The 20745-nt window shown below is 42.9% G+C and overlaps 1 protein-coding gene across 2 annotated transcripts in view; it reads right to left on the bottom strand.

The window, feature by feature from the left end:
• BAZ1B (bromodomain adjacent to zinc finger domain 1B) overlaps positions 1-20745 on the bottom strand; it is a 47976-nt gene that overhangs the window by 14051 nt on the left and 13180 nt on the right. For both annotated transcript variants that reach the window (XM_021415428.1, XM_021415427.1), the window contains exons 7-13: positions 18577-20269; positions 15201-15339; positions 14589-14719; positions 12595-12706; positions 2427-2525; positions 1838-2015; positions 656-841 (exon numbers count right to left, since the gene is read on the bottom strand). In XM_021415428.1, the coding sequence (XP_021271103.1) occupies positions 656-841; positions 1838-2015; positions 2427-2525; positions 12595-12706; positions 14589-14719; positions 15201-15339; positions 18577-20269 (2538 nt within the window). The remainder of the gene's footprint in view (positions 1-655; positions 842-1837; positions 2016-2426; positions 2526-12594; positions 12707-14588; positions 14720-15200; positions 15340-18576; positions 20270-20745) is intronic.

Below are 20745 nucleotides of genomic sequence, written 5' to 3'. Positions count from 1 at the left end.
ATCCTCTGCAGCTCCCCTCCATGCCTTCTCAGCTTTGATTTGGGAGGCTACGCCTATACCCTCACAATACCACTTTCCAACCACAGGCACATCCAGCTCTTCCACCCAGATGTCCAGACAAGTTGTGTGTAGTCCAGCCTGCATTGCTGTGGGCAACTCCATCCATAACAAAATTTTTTGTATCTTCCTGAATAACATGCCTAACACTGATATTTACCTGAACCTAACTCTCTCATACATACCAAAACCTCAGCAGTGCTCTCTTCCTCTTTGTGGACCAAAGGCATTAAGACACCATCAGTTCTCTCTCGTAAATACAACTCCTGTTAAGTTCCCTAAAAATGCTGTGTAATACATTTTTATTGAAGTATTCAACTTGTCTGAGGAAATTCACAAAGGAAGTCAGGAAAAGGGCCAAGTCATGTACCTGTCTATAGAGGGAATACTGCAACTTACACAGAAGGATTTTTACTTTGCTAATACCTTTATTCTTTAGAATAACCAGGGAACATCTGGACCCATAAACAACAAACCCACTGCACTCTAAATTAGCAATAGGGATTGCTGCACAGGATTTACTGTCCGATGAAATTTAATGTCACTCTTTGAACAAAGACAGTACAAGACTGAAAAAGAGCCCTGAAGTGAACAATACCTTAGCTTCTTCTGCCATTTTCTTTTCTTCATCTACCTCCTCAGCCTTGGCAACGTAGTCCTCTCCTTGATGTTTCCTTCTCTTCTGCTTGGGGGCCATGAAGCCTTGCAGAAACTTCTTAATAACACCAGCTTGGAGTGCAATTACACACTCTCCAAAATCCTTCAGGCTCTCTAGTGAATATACCTGTTAGGAAGAGTATACAGTCACTTATCAGTTGGACATCATTCTCTGCACTGTTTTAGGAGGTTCTGTCCTGTCAGTGGATACCTGTGATACTTAATGCAGTGTTACCATATACCAAATCCCACACTTGGTTATGGAATCAGCACACTGCTGCTGCTTCTGCTGGAGTTCACATGTAGCTAATGATCATGCATAGCACATGAATACTTATGTCAGTTCAAAAAAGAAAAAAGAGCAAGATGATTTAGGGGAAAAAAAGAAAAAGCAACTCTTCCATTCCTTCAGTCATTTCATGTTTCCCATCATTCTCTTAACACTTAGGATTACATCTGCACAGAGAAGTCTCTGTACTGACTGAGGATGCAGTTTAACAGATTACTAAGCATTCCAAGACAGTGTCACCCTTTGATAGGAAGAGCATGCACTAGTCTCAAGAGTGTGTACTCTACCCATATCAGGTAGGTTTACCAACTCCTAAGGAGGTACAGAACACCAGAAATCCTCATGTGAGCAAGGCCGAACTAGCCAGAACACTGCCATACTCAGCTCACTGAGCAGATATACCCACGAACAGAATGTCCTTTATGTCCCGGATGTGGGTGTAAATATTACTCCATGTCTAAAGCGGTCTGAACTTACGAAAAATCACCGAAAAAAAACAACCTGTTGTCTCAAGAAAACATTCTGGCTCTGACACAGAGCTAAAAAGGAGCCAAAAAGAGCTCTGCTGAAATTCCATAAAGAAGTCCTTCCAACAGATGAGGAAAATAGGACAGTTGCACAGCTGTGCAGGACATCTATTTTCAAAGCTATGACTCCCCTACATCAAATCAACCTCTAGCTAGAGCTGTGTATTCTTGAAATACTAGTTAACAAAGAGTATCTACGCAATAAATCTGATTTTCCTGATCCTGATTAGTGGACAACCAAAAAGACCTTCCAGAGTCAGTATCAACATGTTTGTCTTTCTTAGTACTACTCTGTCTTTTCACTCACTCTTGCTTCAAATTCTGGTGTCACATCAACATATCCCAGCCCTCCTTTCTGCAGCCGAGTTGCAACCTCAATTAGATCACTTCGGAGGTAGTTCAGCAGTTCCTGGTTGCCATCACAGGATTTGAGGCCCAAGTTCTGTTTCCGAGCCAAGTGCATAGAATGTGTGATGTCCTGATACCTGGAAAATCAAGAAAAGCCTTTGAATATATGCAGACCAGGGCCTTGTGAGTTGTGAGTGTGCTGGGAAACAATAGCTTCCAATGATATCTACATGCTCCATTAGTGTGAAACGTTCCTTGAAGGATGCTTTAAAGCATGTAGTATCTCTGCCCCTGTGGGTGAAACAGCACTGCCTTTGCTTCCACTTGCAAGGAACACCTTGAAGACTGAACCTCTTCATGCTTTTGAGCGTTACCTACTGAGTAATACTTGCAGTTAATGTCTATAAAAGAACAATTTCTCATTCTCGTTATCTGCCCTTGCATAGGCACAATCGAAGTATTGAATACTGCTCCAGGAATGGAAAAGCTTGCTATGATGAGGATGTGCTTTGAAGTTGAGAAGAGACACAGGGAAACAGCAGGCTCACTTTTTCTCCAAGCGCTCCTTTAGCTGGCTCTCTCTTACTCCTTGTGGGTGCAGGCAATCTATCAGCTCATCCAAATCCTTCTGACTGTCGCAGAGAAACCTGAAAGATACAACATGCACCAACATCAGCTAATCCATCTCTGTAGCAACAGCTCCTTCTCCTAAGCACTTCACAGGAATTAGTAGACAGGAATGACAATTAATCTATATCCCACCCTCAGGAACAAGGTGAAAAACTTACAGTAATGCTGGCATAAGCATTCTGACTAAGATTGGCCTCATTTCAAGGTCCCCAAATGTAGCTCGTTTCAGGGTAAGAAAAACAAAAACAAAATAAACACAGAACTGATTTATAGATGTTTCCCCCCATTAAATTTATTAAAACATTGGCATTTGAATTTAGTAATCTACCCTAGAGATTAGATTCACTAAATTGCAGTCATCTTAAGTAATCTGCATGTCATTTTTGATGCACTAGAAAAGATTAACGTATTATGTACTACATAGCATGGCAATTTAATCATTCTTTCTGTAGAGCCTTCAACTGATTTCATTAACCCCCAAAGCCCCTAGATTAAAAAAAGAGTATGTCCCAGCTTTGACCATGATAGCTGACGTTACAGATTTGAGACTATGAAGGCTATGCCCTCCACAAGTACAGAAGACCTCCTTTCTACGAAGCTTGCATTAACCCGAAAGATTAAATACAGTATCTGAAAAGCATATTCATTAGCTTTAAACCTCTCTGCTCACAAAGTCCTTCAAGAGAGCAATGGTAGTCTGCAGTTACCTAAAAGGGCAAAAATTCTGCAGAGTTCTCTAAACAGGCACTTTCAGCAACTCCAGAGTACAACCAAAGTGCTAGTTACGATGCAGGACTATAAGTTTAAACTAAGCTTTGAGACAACCTGAAAACCTGCATCTTTCTTTTTCTTTTTTCCCCTTCAGCTCTTCCCTGTGATAGCATTGAGCCTCACCTCCTGGAACGTGTACTGGTGGGAGCAGTGGTGGACCTGAGTTTCGTATAGCTAATAGATGATCGCTTCTTAAAAAAGGAAACTGAAGGATCAGCAGAATCATTCTTAAGTGGAAACAATAGTAAAGTGACCACCATGACGTGATCCTCACCAGTCACAGAGAAGACCTCAGATCTAAGTTTTCTTCTTGGGCACAAGCTCAGATGAACCAACCAACAACTAGAGAAAGGTGACGTCCGACTCTCCTGGAATATCAGTATCCACAGGAGGTTCTTATCCTGGCAGAAATACTTATCTGTATATCAGTATCTTATCTGAAAAGAAAGTATTTCAGAGCTCTAGTACGCTTATATTAGGAGAACAGCCTAACATCCTGCATTTCTTTATTAAATTGATTGCCCTAATAAAACATAGAATTGATTGTTTAAAAACAGAAGAAAAATGGTCCCTTGCCAATCATCTGCTTCAGTACATTCCAATCCTATAGGGCATCCTCACTTGCACACCAAGATCTTTTGGCCACCACTGTCTCCTGCATGCCCTCCCTACGAGAAATAGGACAGAGCAGCTCCAGACATCCTTCACCCACTGGAGCCTAGCACAGATGCTTCCAAAGCATTTAAAGACTGGTCATGGAATTCAACAGACATTCACACAAACCCATGACAACCATACATCAAACAACGTCCAACAGTACAAATCCTGTCTTTTCCTTGCAGATGCCACTTGTGGTGAGCGATGTGATTAGCATTCCTACATTCACTGGAAGGTCTACAGACAAATCACCACAAAGACTGGCTTTTCTAAGACTACTGGAATTGTGTTAAATAGACACACTTCTCTAGATTTTTTAGCATCAAACTGCTTCCAAAACCTTGGGGTAAATCTTTGGACTGATACTAAATCAGGTTTCAGTATAAATGATCTGTCACAGCGTGGGAATGGCATAAAGCAAGCTTCAAACGAGTCATCCTGCAGATACCCAAAGAGCACTATTTCTCAGTGTGCTGAGAAGGTTGCCTAGGTAGGGATGAAACAGCATTAAATCACTGCTACTGACAGGTCATGGAATTCACTTGGGAAATATCTGAGAAGACACTGCCCCAGCTTTCTCAGCTTTCCTCGAAGGCTACACACCTAAGAGGGGAATTTTCTGCACAGTTTTCCTCTCTAGTAAAAATGAAAGGCCACTGGAAACAGCTAACATATGGCACTTGGATTCTCCAACTAGACTGTCTGGGGAAAGACAACACAGGCTGCTGACCAGAACGAGAAAGCAGGGAACGTGCTTGTAAGGAACAGCTTTGTAAGAAAGGCAGGTGGGGCTAACCAAGCCATGGGCCGTATGCAGGCCATCGCTCCACCGTGGTGCTGGCTCTGCCCTGGCATGAACCTGTCACTCAGCACCAATCGAACACCAGTGCGCCACTGACCCCGAGTGGGCTGAAAACAGGCACGGGGAGGGCGCAGTGCAGTGCTGACTCAAGTTATGGCAAATAAGTTTATGGATTTTGATACATTGGCTAAACACAGTCCTGTGAACAGAGAATAACGTGCTTGGCGTTTCAACAAAGGAATTTGAGAACTGGTTTCACGATCACCGAAGAAAATAACTTTTTGGTTTATTTACGACTCCATCTTCAGTTGACATAAACACATGACTTGCAAATTTCCAAATGGAACACATAGAATTGTAATAAAAAATTTGATAAGGGCACAACTTTGCTCCTGCTGAAAAGGAAACAGGGAAGGGAAAGCAGAAAACCTGCAACAGACACTCAATTTTTCCCAATCCTCCTTGTAAGAACTAGGACTTCTAGGAGTAGGATCTGTTCTACATCAGCTTGAACTCAAATGCACAAAATACAAATACAAAGATGCATCTGTGTTTGGTGACATCATGTTGTTACGTGCAGCTACAGCTCCTGCTTCCCAAACCAGTTCCATGCACTCCCTAACCCCAAAGGAACCGCCTGCACCTCCAACTAGGGCTCAGCCAGCACAAGGCTGGGAGCGTGGACACTACAAAGAGGGCTGGCATTTTATTTGAGGAGACAACATGGCCATGAGCTTGTGATTCTCAGTAAGCGAGAAGGGAATGGTGTCATTCATGTCACTTGACACAGAGCTTATACATAATAACACAATCTAAAGTAATGGAAAAGATGCACGTGGGAGCACCAAGATCAGATGGAGGCCTTCAAACTGACCTGAAATGGGGAAATCTGTCTAGGATAAGGGCCTAAGTAACAGTCAGGATTCTTTCCTTACACATCTAGCAGCACAAGCCAGCAGGCTGGTCAGCAATTGTAACAGAAGGGATGTGACACAAGTATTCACTCAAAAGGAGCTGTTCACATTCACTTGGGTTGAACATTCCCTCTTGTTCTCAGGCTGCGAGGGAAAGAAAGGTGTAAAACCTGGACTGCAGACTAGGGAACGAAGAAATCAGGACAACATCTAAAGGAGCCCAGGATCAGTACCTGCTCTGGAGGGTTGGTGGAAACAGGGAAACTCCATCTGTAGAATATAGGCGTGAGAATGGAGTCTGTCAGCACCCACACATGGTTAACTCAAATTGTCTGCTGAGGGGACCCGCCATACCATGCTGTATTCCTAATAGATGAAGAACAATGGGAGTTACTCTGCAGAGATGCCACTATTTTTAAAATTCAACTGCATTCTGACCAGGATGAGTGAGAAGTCTACTGCACACTAACATACTAGAAAGGTTTCAACTAACCTGTGGTTCTTGCCAGAAAGACAGGTATGCATGTATCTCACAAAGCACTAAAGTATGGACAAAAGACTTTTTCAGGGACAATGTGCCCAGAAACTTTAAACAGGGAGATTTTAATAGGCATCAATACCAGTGAATGTATACAATATTAGAATTGAGACTGGTTCTTCTGTCTGGAAAAGACAGAAGCTAGACAAACATCCACACATTTATGATTTGAATGAAAAAATGAATCAGCCTCACCACTTCTAGGATAGGACAGCAGGCCCTTTTCTCTTGGAGGGCAGAGTACTGAAAGCAAAAACCGCTTCCATGCTATACTGTTCCTGTAGCTCTTGGGGAAGTATGGATTCTATTTCTCCCCTTACCAATGTCCTATAAACTTCCATTCTCAAGGAGAAAAGGAGCAAGACTGAAAAACCACCATTCATGGAGTTAATTTGGTACTGATTTCAAAGACTCAGTTTAAGTACAGCAAGGTAAAGCTATGTGCAGCGTGAGGCTACTCTTAATTTCATTTTAGATGCACTACTAAGAAAAAGAGACAGGTGGCAGAAGATAAAGCAGAACACAAAGAAATGAAACTTCCTATATACCATACGCTAACATTATGAGTTACAGATGAACCAGACCTTGTATCCAAACAACCGGGGGTATACATGCCCAAGGACTTCAGTACAGTTTCAAGGACTTTCAGGGTATGCAAGGACAATGTGAAAAAGCAGTCAAGGAGGAGACAACTCTGTACCATCTAGGTTCATGGGAATTCTTGAGACAGGAGAGATCAATGGCAACGGCCAGAAAGCAAAATACCGTAACAGAAATACGGACTTCCTCAGAGGGAAGTTGTAGTTGCTGCTGTTCCCTGACATAACAGTCCTCAGGTTGTCACTGCTTGTCCTTTTGTAGGAACTAGCCTGTAAATGGTGATAGTTGTCAGAAAGGCTCTCTGCAGTCCTAGAGATTTAAAGAAAAAGTCTTTCAGTGGAGGGAGCTTACTGTTTTTCTGTAGAAATGGCTTTTGCTGGCGCAGTCAGCAGAAATTCACGCAGACGGTACCAAAGAAGGCTCAGTTAAAAGTGGTTATGTTTTCTTTGAAAAGCTGCCGTTGTACCCTCTGCTGACTTGAAGGGCATGAAGGTGTCAGTCTGGCTCAGATCATTTATTTTCATTGCTTGCTACCAACATGGTTGTGAGAACAGTGCACATAGGCATGATATTCTCATTCAGTAAAAAAAATCAGCAAATGCTATGATTGTTAGCAGTCCTTCCTAGCATACACCAGATAGGACAGAAGTCAAAGACATTATATAACATAAGAGCCAGACAAAAAAAAAAAATAAAAAAAATCACCTAGCCCAGCATTTTATTTCAGAGCGGCAAAAGAGCAGAGCAGACATACAGTGACATTTCTTCAACCTGCCTCTGCAGATTTTAGCATCTGCTCTTTGATAACCTTCTTGCATGCCAGGACAAGAATGTTTGTGCTTAGCATATGTCAACGAACTCCTCTTTCAGTGACTTGTCCAACTGCTGTTTTGAGCAGGTACAAATGAGAAGATCCATAGCAGCTAGTAGCAGCAAGTTGGGGATATCAGCAGCTCTGAAGTAGTACTTTTCTCTTTACTTCAAACAACATCTGCCATTTCATGGTTTAATTTTTTGATTCCTCATTTCTGCATCAAAATAAAATGCACTTTCTTAAGGAGACTTCCCCATTCTCCACTGACATTACTCACTATGACCCCTATGAACACAGACATTACAGTATTTATGTGATTTGTTTCCCAGCCAATTGTTCTCTCATGAGAAAAGCTTCCTTCTTAACCTAAGGCACTTCAGCTTCTGCCAGGCCCTGTTAACAACAGATCTTGTGAAATAAGATTGCTCCCAAAAAAGAAAAATTGTTTTGTTCTCAGCCCATACTTTGGTTTATATTCCTTTTCATTTCCTTCATTAGACTCAATCACGGTTATTAGGCATGCCGCCATACTTTTAATATTCCTTATCGTGATATGAATCATTATGAGAATGTTTCCTTATAGTTGTTTTTTTTCCCCCAGGTTTCCTAAAAACTTTCTTTCCTAAAGGTAAGAGGCAATACCTAGCAAGGGAACTAAGACGATCCTTCTATGACCAGGTGATCGACCTGGTGGATGAGGGTAAGGCTGGACATAATCTACCTAGATTTTAGGTAAAGCCTTTGTCTCACATAGTATTCTCCTGGAGAAGCTGCAGCCCATGGCTGGGACAGGTGTACACTTGGCTGGGTAAAACACTGCTGGAGTGCCAGGCCCCGACTGTGGTGGTGAATGGAGTTCCATGCAGCTGGCAGCTGGTCACCAGTGGTGTTCCCCAGGGGTCAGTACCGGGGCCAGATCGATTTAATATCTTTATTGACAGTCTGGATGAGGAGAGTGAGTGCACCCTCAGGAAGTTTGCAAATGACACCAAGTTGGGAGGAAGAGCTGATCTGCCTGGGGGTAGGAAGGCCAGTTGCACCAGGGGACGTTTAGGTTGGATATTAAGAATCATTTCTTCTCCGGAAGAGGCGATGCGTTGGCACAGGCTCCCCAGGGAGATGGTGGAGTCACCACCCTTGAAGGTGTTCTGGAACTGGGGAGATGTGGCACTGAGGGACTGTGGGCATGGCTGAGGTGGGCTGGAGCCAGACTTTGTTACGTTAGTGGTCCTTTCCAACCTTAATGATTCTATGATTTCATGATCTCTTTGAAAGTCTCTGAAAGCATTATAGGTTTCTGGCTGCCAATTTAACCTTTATTTTTTTTTTTTTTAAAGTAAGATTCTTAATTACTTTGTTCTCTTTTTTTAAACACCATAGTATGCTTAGATTCAGTATTCTCGTCACTTCTTACAAAGCTGTTCTTCCGTTCTTCAAAAGTAGAATATAATTCTGTCCTGAGGCTAGACAAGACCCGGATCATAAAGTTGCTTCTCCTGTGTTGTATGACTACTTACTCCATACAGCACTTTTAAGCCTTGTAACAACTCCAATTCTCTCAGCACATCAGCAATAATTGCCAACCTGAGAAATTCAGCAGTGCTGTATTAGATGTGCTGTGCTTTTTCAAACTCAGCCTGGAATTACAACTTATAGGGGTACTGTATTACATAGCTCATCTGATTTGGCTCTACATTACCTTCAGTTCATAGCAATGTGCACTAGTAGTTCAAGCTATGGCTTTTCTTTCATAGTTTGTCCTTCTACTGGAACATGTATTTTCATCTCTGCTAAATGAAGTAGCAGTAAAAGAGGCAGTCAGAAAGAGCTGAGAGAACTTTCTTGCAAATCATACAATCTATGACCTCTTGTTTAGTACCCATGCTCTAGGAATACCCAATTTCTTTAATTTGGCCACGTGACAAGATGTACAAACAACTAGACTGAAAAAGAGGTGGAGATTTCCCCCTGCAACATTAGACAGAGTGAAGGTACACAGGAGAATCTCTGCTATCTCCTATAACCCTCTAACAATGAAAGGAAAGGGAAGAGAATTACAAAGATGTCCACAAATGTCAGTCTCTTCAGCAGTTCCTGATGGGAGAGCAGGAACACCTTTAGAATCACAGAATTGCTCAGGTTGGAAAAGACCTTCAAGAACATGAAGTCCAACAGCAACCTAACCACACTACCCTAACTCTAACAACCCACTGCTAATCATGTCCCTGAGCACCACATCCAAACGGTTTTTAAACACATTCAGGGATGGCGACTCAACCACCTCCCTGGGGAGCCTATTCCAGTGCTTAACAACTCTTTATAGAAAGAAGTTTTTCCTGAAATCCAACCTAAACCTCCCCTGGCACAACTTGAGGCCATTTCCCCCTGTCCTGTCATCAGTGAGAAGAGACCAAACCCAGTCCTACTGCAATCACCTTTTGGGTATTTGAAGAGAGCAGTAAGGTCTCCCCTCAGCCTCCTCTTACGCAGACTGAACAGCCCCAGTTCCTTCAGTCTCTCCTCGTTCAGCCTATTCTCCAAGCCCTCCACAAGCCTTGCTGCCCTTCTTTGGACCTGCTCCAGCCACCTCAATGTCCTTTCTGTATTGAGGTACCCAAAACTGAACACAGTACTTGAGGTGGGGTCTCACCAGTGTCGAGCACTGTCAAAAGGGAGGATGACTTCCCTAGTCCTGCATAACACACCATTCCTGATCCAAGCCAGGATGCCATTGGCCTTCTTGGCCACCTGGGCACACTGCTGGCTCATATTCAGCCAACTGTCCATCAGCACACCAAGGTCCCTTTCCGTCAGGCAGCTTTCCAGCCACTCCTCCCCAAGCCTGTAGGGTTGTCTGGGGTTGTTGTGACCAAAGTGCAGGACCCAAAACTTGGCCCTATTGAAACTCATACGGTTTACCTTGGCCCATCGATGCAGTCTACCCAGGCTCCTCCGTAAAGCCTTTCTACCCTCTGGCAGATCAACACTCCCTCCCAACTTGGTGTTGTCTGCAAACTTACTGAGAGTGCACTCAATCCTCTCATCAAGATCATTAATAAAAATGTTGAATAGAAGCAGCCTCAATACTGAGCCCTGAGGGACACCACTCGTGACTGGTCACCAACTGGATTTAACTCCATTGACCACAACTGTCTGGGCCCAGCCACCCAGCCAGTGTTTCATCCAGCAGAGCGTATGCCCATCCAAACCATGGGCACCCAGCTTCTCCACAATGATGTTGTGGGGGGCAGTGTCAAAGGCTCTACTGAAGTCCAGGTAAACCACATCGACAGCCTTACCTTTGTCCACTAAGCAGGTCATCTTGTCACAGAATGAAATCAAGTTTGTGAAACAGGATCTACCATTCGTAAACCCATGCTGACTGGGCCTGATCCCCTGGCTGACCTTTAAATGATCCATGATGGCTCCCGAGATCATCTGTTCCACAACCTTCCCTGGCACTGAGGTGAGACTGACAGGTCTACAGCTATCAGGATCATCTTTCCAGCCCTTTTTGAAGATGGGAATCACATTTGCCAGTCTCCAGTCCACGGGGACATCCCCAGTTAGCCAGGACTGCTGAAGGATGATGGAGAGCAGCTTGGCAACCACATCCGTCAACTCTGTCAGCACTCTAGGGTGCAATCCATCTGGCCATATGGACTTGTGAGTGCCTGGGTTTTGGAGCAGGTCCAAATCCATAATCATGGATTATGCAGGGCCTGTTCTGTTCCCCATCCCTATTTACCAGCCCAAGGGGCCGTGTGCCCAGGGAGTAACTAGTCTTACTATTGAAGATTGAGGCAAAGAAGGCATTAAGTACCTCAGCCTTTCAATCCTTTGGTAAAGGACTTCTGACGTGTGGCAGCAGTGGAACTACACTTTGGAGCTCAACTCACAACTAGTGATATTTCACAAAGATGACGTAATCCCACTTGTGTGTCAGCAGGAGAAAACTCTGGGGAAAAGCCACTGCTTACAAAGGAGCTGCAGGTGCCAGTACTTTGTGAGAGTTACTTTTCAGGATTATGGATAAACACAATCCTTCACAAGTAATTTGGTAGGTATTGCTGCAGCCATTTTTCCTTCTGTCACGGAGACACTGCTAACTGCTCCTTACCACACAAGGCAACATCTGACATTGATTTTCTTTAAAGATCAGAAATGCTGATAGAGCCAGTCAATGGAACAAGTCATCAAACGTGCTTAAAAGTCAATTGTTTAGATTTGAATCACTTAGAAGGCATGTTGGTGGCTACTGCTTGGCATCAGGAAGTATTAAAGGGATAACTGGCTGTCCACATGTAAGAATAGTTTGCTAAGCTGTAATAATCATCAGTAGCAACAAAAAGCAAATCCACATAACGGTGTTATAGGAGAACAAATGCACACCCCCAACTTGCTGTGAGACCTAGGAAGAAAGGAGCTGGGGGACTGCTTTGCATGCCTTACATGATACAAGAACATGCAGCCTATATGCATGGCTCCAAAGATAGCAACAGAGACTAATTTCATGTGAAGGACTCCATGAGCAACAGTTCAGGCCTGTTAAGATGAGCCATGAACAAAAACCTAGACAATCAGATAAGTCGCTGCTCCCCCAGCTTTTTTGTTTAAAATACAGCTTGCCAATACCGAAAACAGAATTAAACAAACAAAAAAACACAGGAAGTCTTTTCAAATAACAATTCTTCTGATTATAAAATGCGTAAAATCGATACATCGAAGAAGTGTTTTACTAGGTTAATTTAGATTGGCTTTAAGTTTGATTAAGTTAATCAGAGTGGTTCTACAGTCTCTTGGATCAGCTGCCCATTCGCAGTTTACAAGTAATATCAGTAACGGAGGTCTGGAAGGCCTATAAACTAATTCAGCTGTTAAATACTGAAAGAGGACTAAGGTACGCAGTAGGACCTATTAAGTGACTTCTCTGTATAGTTTCCTTGACCTTTATGCCTTGAGTATTTTGCAGCCATAAAGCATACATTACCATAAGTTCTGTCCCTGCTTGGGCGCAGTGGTCTCTGCAGGAAGGTCTGCAGCATATGCAGACTGGTGAAGTGCACTCATTCTGCCATCGGTGGCTGCGCTCCTTCGCTTGTCTGTACAAGAAAAGCACAAGCTCAAATTCTCATTCATGCTTCTTCTCAGACATACTTTATTTTGTAAAATCGAACCTACCTTCAGTTAAGTATTTCTGATCAACACCTATGCTAACAGTACATTTGACAGAGAATAGCAAACTAATTCTGGATTGCTTAAGCCCACAGTACTTGCATTTATAGAAACACAAAGATGAGCAATTCTTAAAGAAAATATTATTGCATCCTAAAGCACGTACATTAAATTAAGAAAAGTATTTCAGCTATTTCACAGAACCAGAAGAATGGCATGGGTTGGAAGAGACCTTAGAGACCATCCAGTTCCAACCCCTGCCGTTGCCTGGTTTTCCCCTGGCTTTCCTGATTTTGTCTCTGCACATCCAGATATCACCCCTGTATTCCTCCCAAACCACCTATCCCTGCTTCCATTCTCCCTGCCGTTCCTTTTTACCCCTCGGTTTGGCCAGCCACGCTTGGCTCCTGCCTCCCCTGCTTGATCTCATGCATTTCAAATACACAACTAGTCTCACTCTTTAGCTATACAAAGACAACATACTTTTAGAATTGAATGTCATATAAATAGGATGCATTTGTATTTGACAATCTTACCTCAACAGTCTGACATGAATTTAATTCTTTGCTCATTCAAGCCTTTGTTAATGAAGTTTCAAATGTCAAGTGCTGAAATCTTGCACAGTAGCTCAGTAAATATATTGACAACACTTGATCAACTAATACAGCTGGAAGCAAGCTGATATACAGGAACATTGGCTGGTCAATATTTGAAAAAATTTACATAAAATATGCCCATTGTGGACCACTGAATGATATAACCTTGGCTTGACATGTCACAATAATGCTGGAAAGTTAAGACACTGGATGAGGTATCATTGTGTATTTGTACTATTGCATTTTTCTACACATCTACTGCCCACTAAGACAGAACACCATCAAGCGAGGGCGCTTCAGTCTAATTCGTTATAGCCTTTCACATTGTAGTATTGCTGTATATGAACTCAATACCAGCCTAAGTTTCAAATGCAACAAAAGAATCAGGACTGAAACTACAACTAGAAATAGTTACTGATATGTAAGAACATGCTGTAATCTACTTCCAGATAGAAGCATTAAGATTCCCTCCCACAGAATAATTTTTGAGCAAATCCAAATGCTGGCTGCAACGTTTGACCACCAAGGTTGACCACTGCGCTCCATGCCACCAAGGCAAAAATCACAGAGCAAGAGCTAGATCTTTGGCTAATTGTTGCACCTCATCAGCACATTCATGACAAGGTGAACAGCAGGCTGAGAGGACGTGCAAGAGAGGCTATTTGCCAAAATGGCCTCAATCAGCAAAGCTATGAGTATCTAGAAGACTTCTCTGCTTGACACTATCTAGGAGTCTATAGAAAAGCACTGAACAGGCCTTGAGATTTCTGTAATATGACAGCACCTGGTGAACAGCTTAGCTTACCGATCCCCAGAGAAAAAGCAGAATGTTTGTCCTCTGTGGCAAGCAAAGGAATCTGGAAGTTTTGTCACTGGTGGAGCTTGCCAAGAAGTTTGGTACACAGTAACTAAACAGGTACCAAGTAAAACAGAGCAGTTACTCTACAGCTAACATTGACTGATTTTTTTTTTTTTTAAGAGAGATGATCATATCCCATGGTGCTTATGTGGTACACTGCAGTGTCAAAATCCGCAGCAGGGAGACCATAACAAACATCAAACTCTCCCACGTGCAGGTTTCTCTGAGTGTACAGCAGGTCAAGATCAGAAGACTCCCACAAGGACTGGCCAGTTCTCCATTAAGTTCATAAATCCATGCTAACAGTCAGACAGTAACAAAGGAAAGAAGCACACAGAGGCTGGCTGATCATACCTCCTGAGCTGTAGTCTTTTTTGGCTTCTTCTTTTTTCTGATGGGGAAGGATGAATCTGTAGTCTATACTGTCATGTACCCAACCTTTCTCAATGAACAAGCCAGGGACCTCATCTGAGAACAGCCAATACCTGCAGGGCAAGGCACATACACGTTAGCAGTCACCTGTTGTCTGTTTGGCAACTGTCACACACACATACATCTTTACTCGCATCTGAGGGAACACCTGTGTACTTGACTCAACAAAATCCCAGTGCGTCTATACATTTAGTTGAGAAACTGGAAGAGCTCTTATTAAAATTCATTCTGAGAGCCCTTCTGTGAAACAATCAGGGAGAAGATGGTAACTAGATTCTTGAGCACTAATGTGAGCACTTGAAACTTTGGTGGCTACTGGACTGTGACCTCCACAAGATGGCTTTTTGAGGCTACTACATAAATCAGGGAAAACCACCATGTTCTGTACACACAAACTTCATTTCTGCTCTCCTCCATATTTCAGTGCAGACAGAGAGTACCCTCCACACCAATCACTTCTTAGGAGCTGACAGTTGCTAAAGCTCCTGTGGGAGGGGAGGAGAGCCAGCAGCACGGGATCATTTCCTTTCCTACCTATTGTGGTTGCGGTCAGTGCCAACTGGGGTTCTGCGCATCACAAGCTTCGCTTTGGCAATCCCATCTTGGAATGTCTTCTCAGCTGCAGCTTTATGCTTCCGGATTCTTTCTTCCTCTGCTTCCTTCTCCATTCTCACTGTTGGAATTAGCGTGTATTAGTAGCGCATGAAATATTAGCTTTCTTTTACTGTATATAGACATGAGCATTATCCTTTATTCCACTAGGTCAGGTGAGAAAAAAACACCTACTGGTAACTTTGGTTAAGGCTGCTTTAGCCATTCACCCTTCACATCATCTTCCACCCACCATCACAGAAGAAAATAAATTATCAAGAATTCAAGTTTGGATAAGAAGAGGGTGGAGAAAATATTCCTCATTATCACTTTTTGTAATACATCAACAAAGTGATATCTATCGCTATGCAATTTCACATAACAGAGTCAAAGATCTTTCTTTAACTACAGCACAACATACAACAAGGAATTCTGCTCTAGTCAGCTCTAAGACTGAGAGCAGAGCAGCAAGAACACGATAGAGGTCAGCATGGCCAATGGGCACCTGCATCTCCACATCTACAGCTATCTTCACGTTTTGTTCTTTCCCAGACACGCCACTCTGTGGAAGAGCGTTAAAACAAATACCAGATTATGGGAAACATTATTTTGCATCCTGAGAAAATTTGAAGGTTTTTGCCTTAAACAAAAAGAACCAAGTAACGAAGACTTATCTTAGCAGTAAGGAGGAGAGTTTGAAGCAGACAGAATGAGAGTACATGGAAGGGGTGAGCTGTGAGGCACGCAAAGGCTAACATGCAGAGGTTTGCACGCTAGCTGCTCACTCAAGGAAAAAGCCAGTTTTTGCTGGAATTTTCCCAGGGCTGCTAACTACTTTCTCACAGCCATTTTCTGTATTAAAATAGCTTTGATAACAGTTGATTAGTAAATACGCACTTGGTCTCTGAAGTCCTGCCATTGTAACCAATCCTAACAGATTACAGAAGTGCTGAAAAACATAGCCCTACATTTGTCAGACCAACTCAACTGATCAGCTTTTATATAATAACATATCAAACACTGTAACAACTTTCAGTAATTGCAGCATGAGAGCAGTCCCTTTTTTTCCTCTTCAAGCTGAGACCGTCTTAGCAGTGCACGCTGCAATCTCCATAGGTTTAATTTTGAAGTAGTTAGCACTTGCAGCACTACAGATGTGACTCCAGCAGTGATAAAGACACCTCCGGCTGCAACACATACGCACCCTCATACACCAGCTCAACCACTCAGGTGTTTTGTCTGCAACTGCTTTACTTCCCTGAGACATTACCATTATTAAAAGTAAATGCAACTGACAGGGTGCAAAAACCAGTACACTGAAACAAGCCACACAAAGCCCATGTGATGGCAGGAGCATGCTGAGATGATAACCACAGTGGGAACTAAGATCTGTTTCTCACAGGCGCAAACCACACAGCCCCCCAAGTCTGAAGTCCTGAGCAGACTGGCTCAGCACTGCTAACCCTGCAACCCCAACTACTGCACCATCAGCATTAGCCAAGAACTTTGCTACTTTGAGGGTACCTTTATGTCTGCTAGCAACTACTTAACAGGTAAATGTAGTCCTGGATGACTGAAATGTTGGAGTTTGCTGGATGGAAATGAAGCAATATGAAGTCAAACATGATGAAAGGCTGAATCCTTACTTCTGTCAGAGAGTGCTTGTTTTCCTTGTGCAGTCCTGAAGAATGAATCAAACTTCCCCAGCACACGAAACAACTCTTATCTCCCCCAGTGCAGTACTGTTTTTCCTTCACAAGTAACTAGCGTAAACTATCCAAGTGAAAACATGATGGAACAGCTCAAGCAGCAGAGGTGTCTGGATTGTGTTTCATTTTGTAGTAAGGCCTTGTCATAAACTTGCCATGAAACCACTGAAACACAAGAACCAGGGCCAAGCAGCCATCCAGCTACAGTGTATTTGATACCTGATACTTGTTTTTCTGAATTAGTGAGACAATGTTCCAGATGCTCCAAGGGGAAAGGAGAACCAAAATGAAAATAGACAATAAGAGGTTAATTGTATGAAACACAGCCAGAAAACCCAGAGACTCTAGGTGTGGTAAAAACCACAGCTCACAGCACAAGGAAAAAAAAAAACCCCAAGAAAGCAAACCCACAACAATATTCAGAATGTCGATGATCTGGGCTTAAGAGACCAAGCCAGACCAGTGAGATCTATTAATACTGTATTCAGTGAGACTCCTGGTCAAACAGAAACCAGTATGTAGTGGAAGCAGCACAAGGTGCGGAAGCTGTGAACAAGCATTCACCAAATCCCTTCTGGATGAGCATCAAGCGAACAGTTATCAGTTTTTAATCCATACTGAGACTGATGATTGATTCTGGTGAGACTTCTGAGACTTGCATCCCTTACCAGAAGATTCAAAAAGTTTAATTACTTTCAGTGCAAGCCATGGCAGTGTCCAATACGATACTTCCCTTCAGAGCCTCAAGGTATTCCATGTAATTTACCTATTCTTGGTCATCTAGAACAACCACTTCCAGACTCCAGCTAACATCACATAAACGAGGCTCCATACAAGATCCTCATCCCTCAACTATTTCAGAAAGGAAATAACCCAGATGGGTTATGCTGTCCACTTTCATCTGCCCACGTTTACAACAACAAAAAAAAAACACAAACCCAAAAGTGCAATCCCATCCATGTTTCGCTTTTCATATTCCACACCCCTTAGCAAAAAGCACTAAGTATAGAGGCATCCCAAGTTTGGTGTTGTAACTGATGACTTATAGAGGTTTGAGGGGACAGTTTGTATTTATACAACTCCATTACAAATTCTTTAAAGTGAGAAACCATGAACAGAAGTTTGTTGCCCATGGCCTTCTCTGGGAGAAGGTCTGCTAGGATCAATCCGACAACGTGCGTGGCAGCTGCAGTCACTAGCCATTAGCCAGGAAACTTCCCTGTGCAGAAGAGTCAGAAGATCAGAGTCACAGCTGTTTGGACATTGGTACTTTTTTCCTCCTGCCCTCAAAACAGCCTTTCTGTTCTCCAGCTTTCCTGAGCCTGACAGAATTAGAAGGGTACTGTTTAAAAGACGCCCACAGGCAAAACTAAAACCAGTTATAACTTTTTAACATGCAGATTTTGAGCCACCATACAATCACCTGTAGTTTTTCCCAACTTGTAAGTAAGAAAGCCCTAAAGCTGCTGAATTATACCTTTGTTTTTCCTGTAAGCAAATCCCTTAAAAGCAGCTAAAGCTTTTGGAAGAAGACTGTCTATTTTGCCACCAACTTACTCTGCCTTACACCCTGAACACAGAAATAACCCATTCTCCTTTATTTTTCTTACCTCTCATTTGCCTTTCCTGTTGCTCCCTTTCTTTCTTGGCTTGGATAGCAAGAAGGCGTCTGCTTTTCACAGCACTGATCATATCATCACCTTCTATTTCTACTCGGTGCTCAATTTTCACAATTTCATTTTTTTTCTTTTCATTCCTTCCCATTGTATTCTCATCTTTCCCATTCTCCTTGTTCTTGGCCACCATTTCTTTCCGCTTCTGTTTTTCTGCTCTCTTCTTGTCGTTTTCCTCCTTCAGGATAGCAAGGCGCTCCTTCCACAGCTCCGCTGACGCCTGCTGCTTGGCCTCTACGTGGTCCTGCACCGAGTAGGTCATTAGAATCCGGTGGCACAGGGCTCCAAGTATCTGCAATTTCTCTTCAGGAGTCAACTCAAAGAACTCTGACGTCTCCAGCTTCTCCAAAAACTCATCTTGTACTTCATTATCTTCGAAAGTTGCTGAATCCTTGCTTTCATCTACGTTATCTGAGACCTCACTTTCCTCCTGTACATCTGACTTCCGTAAGCATAGGCGGACCAACTCAGAAGCAGAATGCAATGTAAGTGGTATTTCAGAGAGCTTCATCCCGAGCTCAGCATAATCTTCAGCAATTTCATCCTGCAGCAAGGTCTGCAGAAGAATGACTAGTACCCGGTTCAAATAAAGGAAGCCTCCTTTTTCTGCACAGAGTGCTTCCATCAAGGAGACTGCTGTAATGGGATACTGAGCATCTGGCATCAATAATCCTGAGTAACTGCTCAGGAATTCCACCACCATGGCAACATCCCCGAAGAGTGTATTAGGAAGTCCTTCTGGAGTATCAACCAGTTTAAAAGTGGGCAAGTTCTTCCCTTTCAGATCTTGGTCCTCAAATCTTTTGTTTTTTTCCAGTTTTTCCTTCATCTCCTTCTCCTTACGCTCTTTTGCTCTCTCCTTCAGTTTCTCTTTCAGCTTTTCCCTTTTCTTCTTCAGATACTCCTTCCGCTGCTCCTCTGTCATGGTGGCCAATTTCTTCCTGTGCTCTAGAAGCTCATAGCGCTTCTGTACCAGCCCTCGTAAATCCTCAGGGAGACGGGCACGATCCTCGTTTGAGAGTAACCGGGCTGTTTTGGAGATGATGCAGGAAAGTGCACTTTTTTTGTCTTCCCGGTCCTTGTTTTCCTTGTAGTAGGCAATGAGATGCAGTGCTGCAGGAGGCAGTTTCTGGGGTTTACTGGAAGACCTAGGGGTACCTCCAGAATTCCTGGGAGTCCTAGACACCTTAGTAGTACCTTTAGCCATGTCTAGGAGTGTCATTTGTTTCATTTTCATCTTAGGAGTCTTCACGCCTTTCCCAGGGGACTTTGATTTCCCAGATGTTTTCTGTCCATTTAAAACCCTTTTGCCCCTCTGCTTTTTGTCCAAGGATTTGTTGCTGCCCTTTCCTAGTCGGCTCCTCTTTGGAATGTGAAAGTTAGAATCAAGTTTACCAGTTGACATGATTTTCATCATCTCTTCCAACTCCTCTTTGGGACATTTTGAGATCTTAGAGTTTTTCATCTTCAGTGGGGAGCCAATAATAGACTTCTCCAAATGCACGTGACACCACAGGGTAGGGCTCAGTGGCTGACTCAGACACGACGCATCAGTTTTGGATTTCTTGGAAGGTTTTCTGTCAGGTGATCCAGAGCTCTTCCTCTTGGTTGAGGGGTTGAGAGTCATATACTAAGATTAAAAGAAAGCGATTTTATATTAATACTGAAAGTTATATGAAGGATCTAGATAACTTCTACATATTTTTTCCCCATGGGCAAGTAGCATGCAGTACCTTAATGGTAACAAAGTCTTCTGCAATAGCTTTCAATACAATGCACAGCAGTTACTAGGTTGCTTATGAGATTAGCAGCTCATTCCAGAAAGTTAACATTTAACTTCATAAAATGGATATTACACACACACACAAAAAAAGGATTTTAAGTGCTTTCTACTGCACTACATAAAATCACTGTTTCTACTCAGAAGGTGAATTTCAAAAGCTGTTTCACTTCAAGTCTTCGCAAGTCCTGCAGGGTCCAGCCTTGACCTCATTCAGATGAAAACTGATGGAGCACACATGTGATGGCTAGCAGCAATTCAGAGGCTTGTCTCTGAACTACCTGGAAGTTTCAGGATCCGCATTCTCACTTTAAGTATGAGGTCAC

This window comes from Numida meleagris, chromosome 18 (genome assembly GCF_002078875.1).
Source record: "Numida meleagris isolate 19003 breed g44 Domestic line chromosome 18, NumMel1.0, whole genome shotgun sequence".
Taxonomy (NCBI): domain Eukaryota; kingdom Metazoa; phylum Chordata; class Aves; order Galliformes; family Numididae; genus Numida; species Numida meleagris.
The sequence above is the reverse complement of the archived record's forward strand: the minus strand, read 5'-3'. Positions and strand labels throughout refer to the sequence as shown.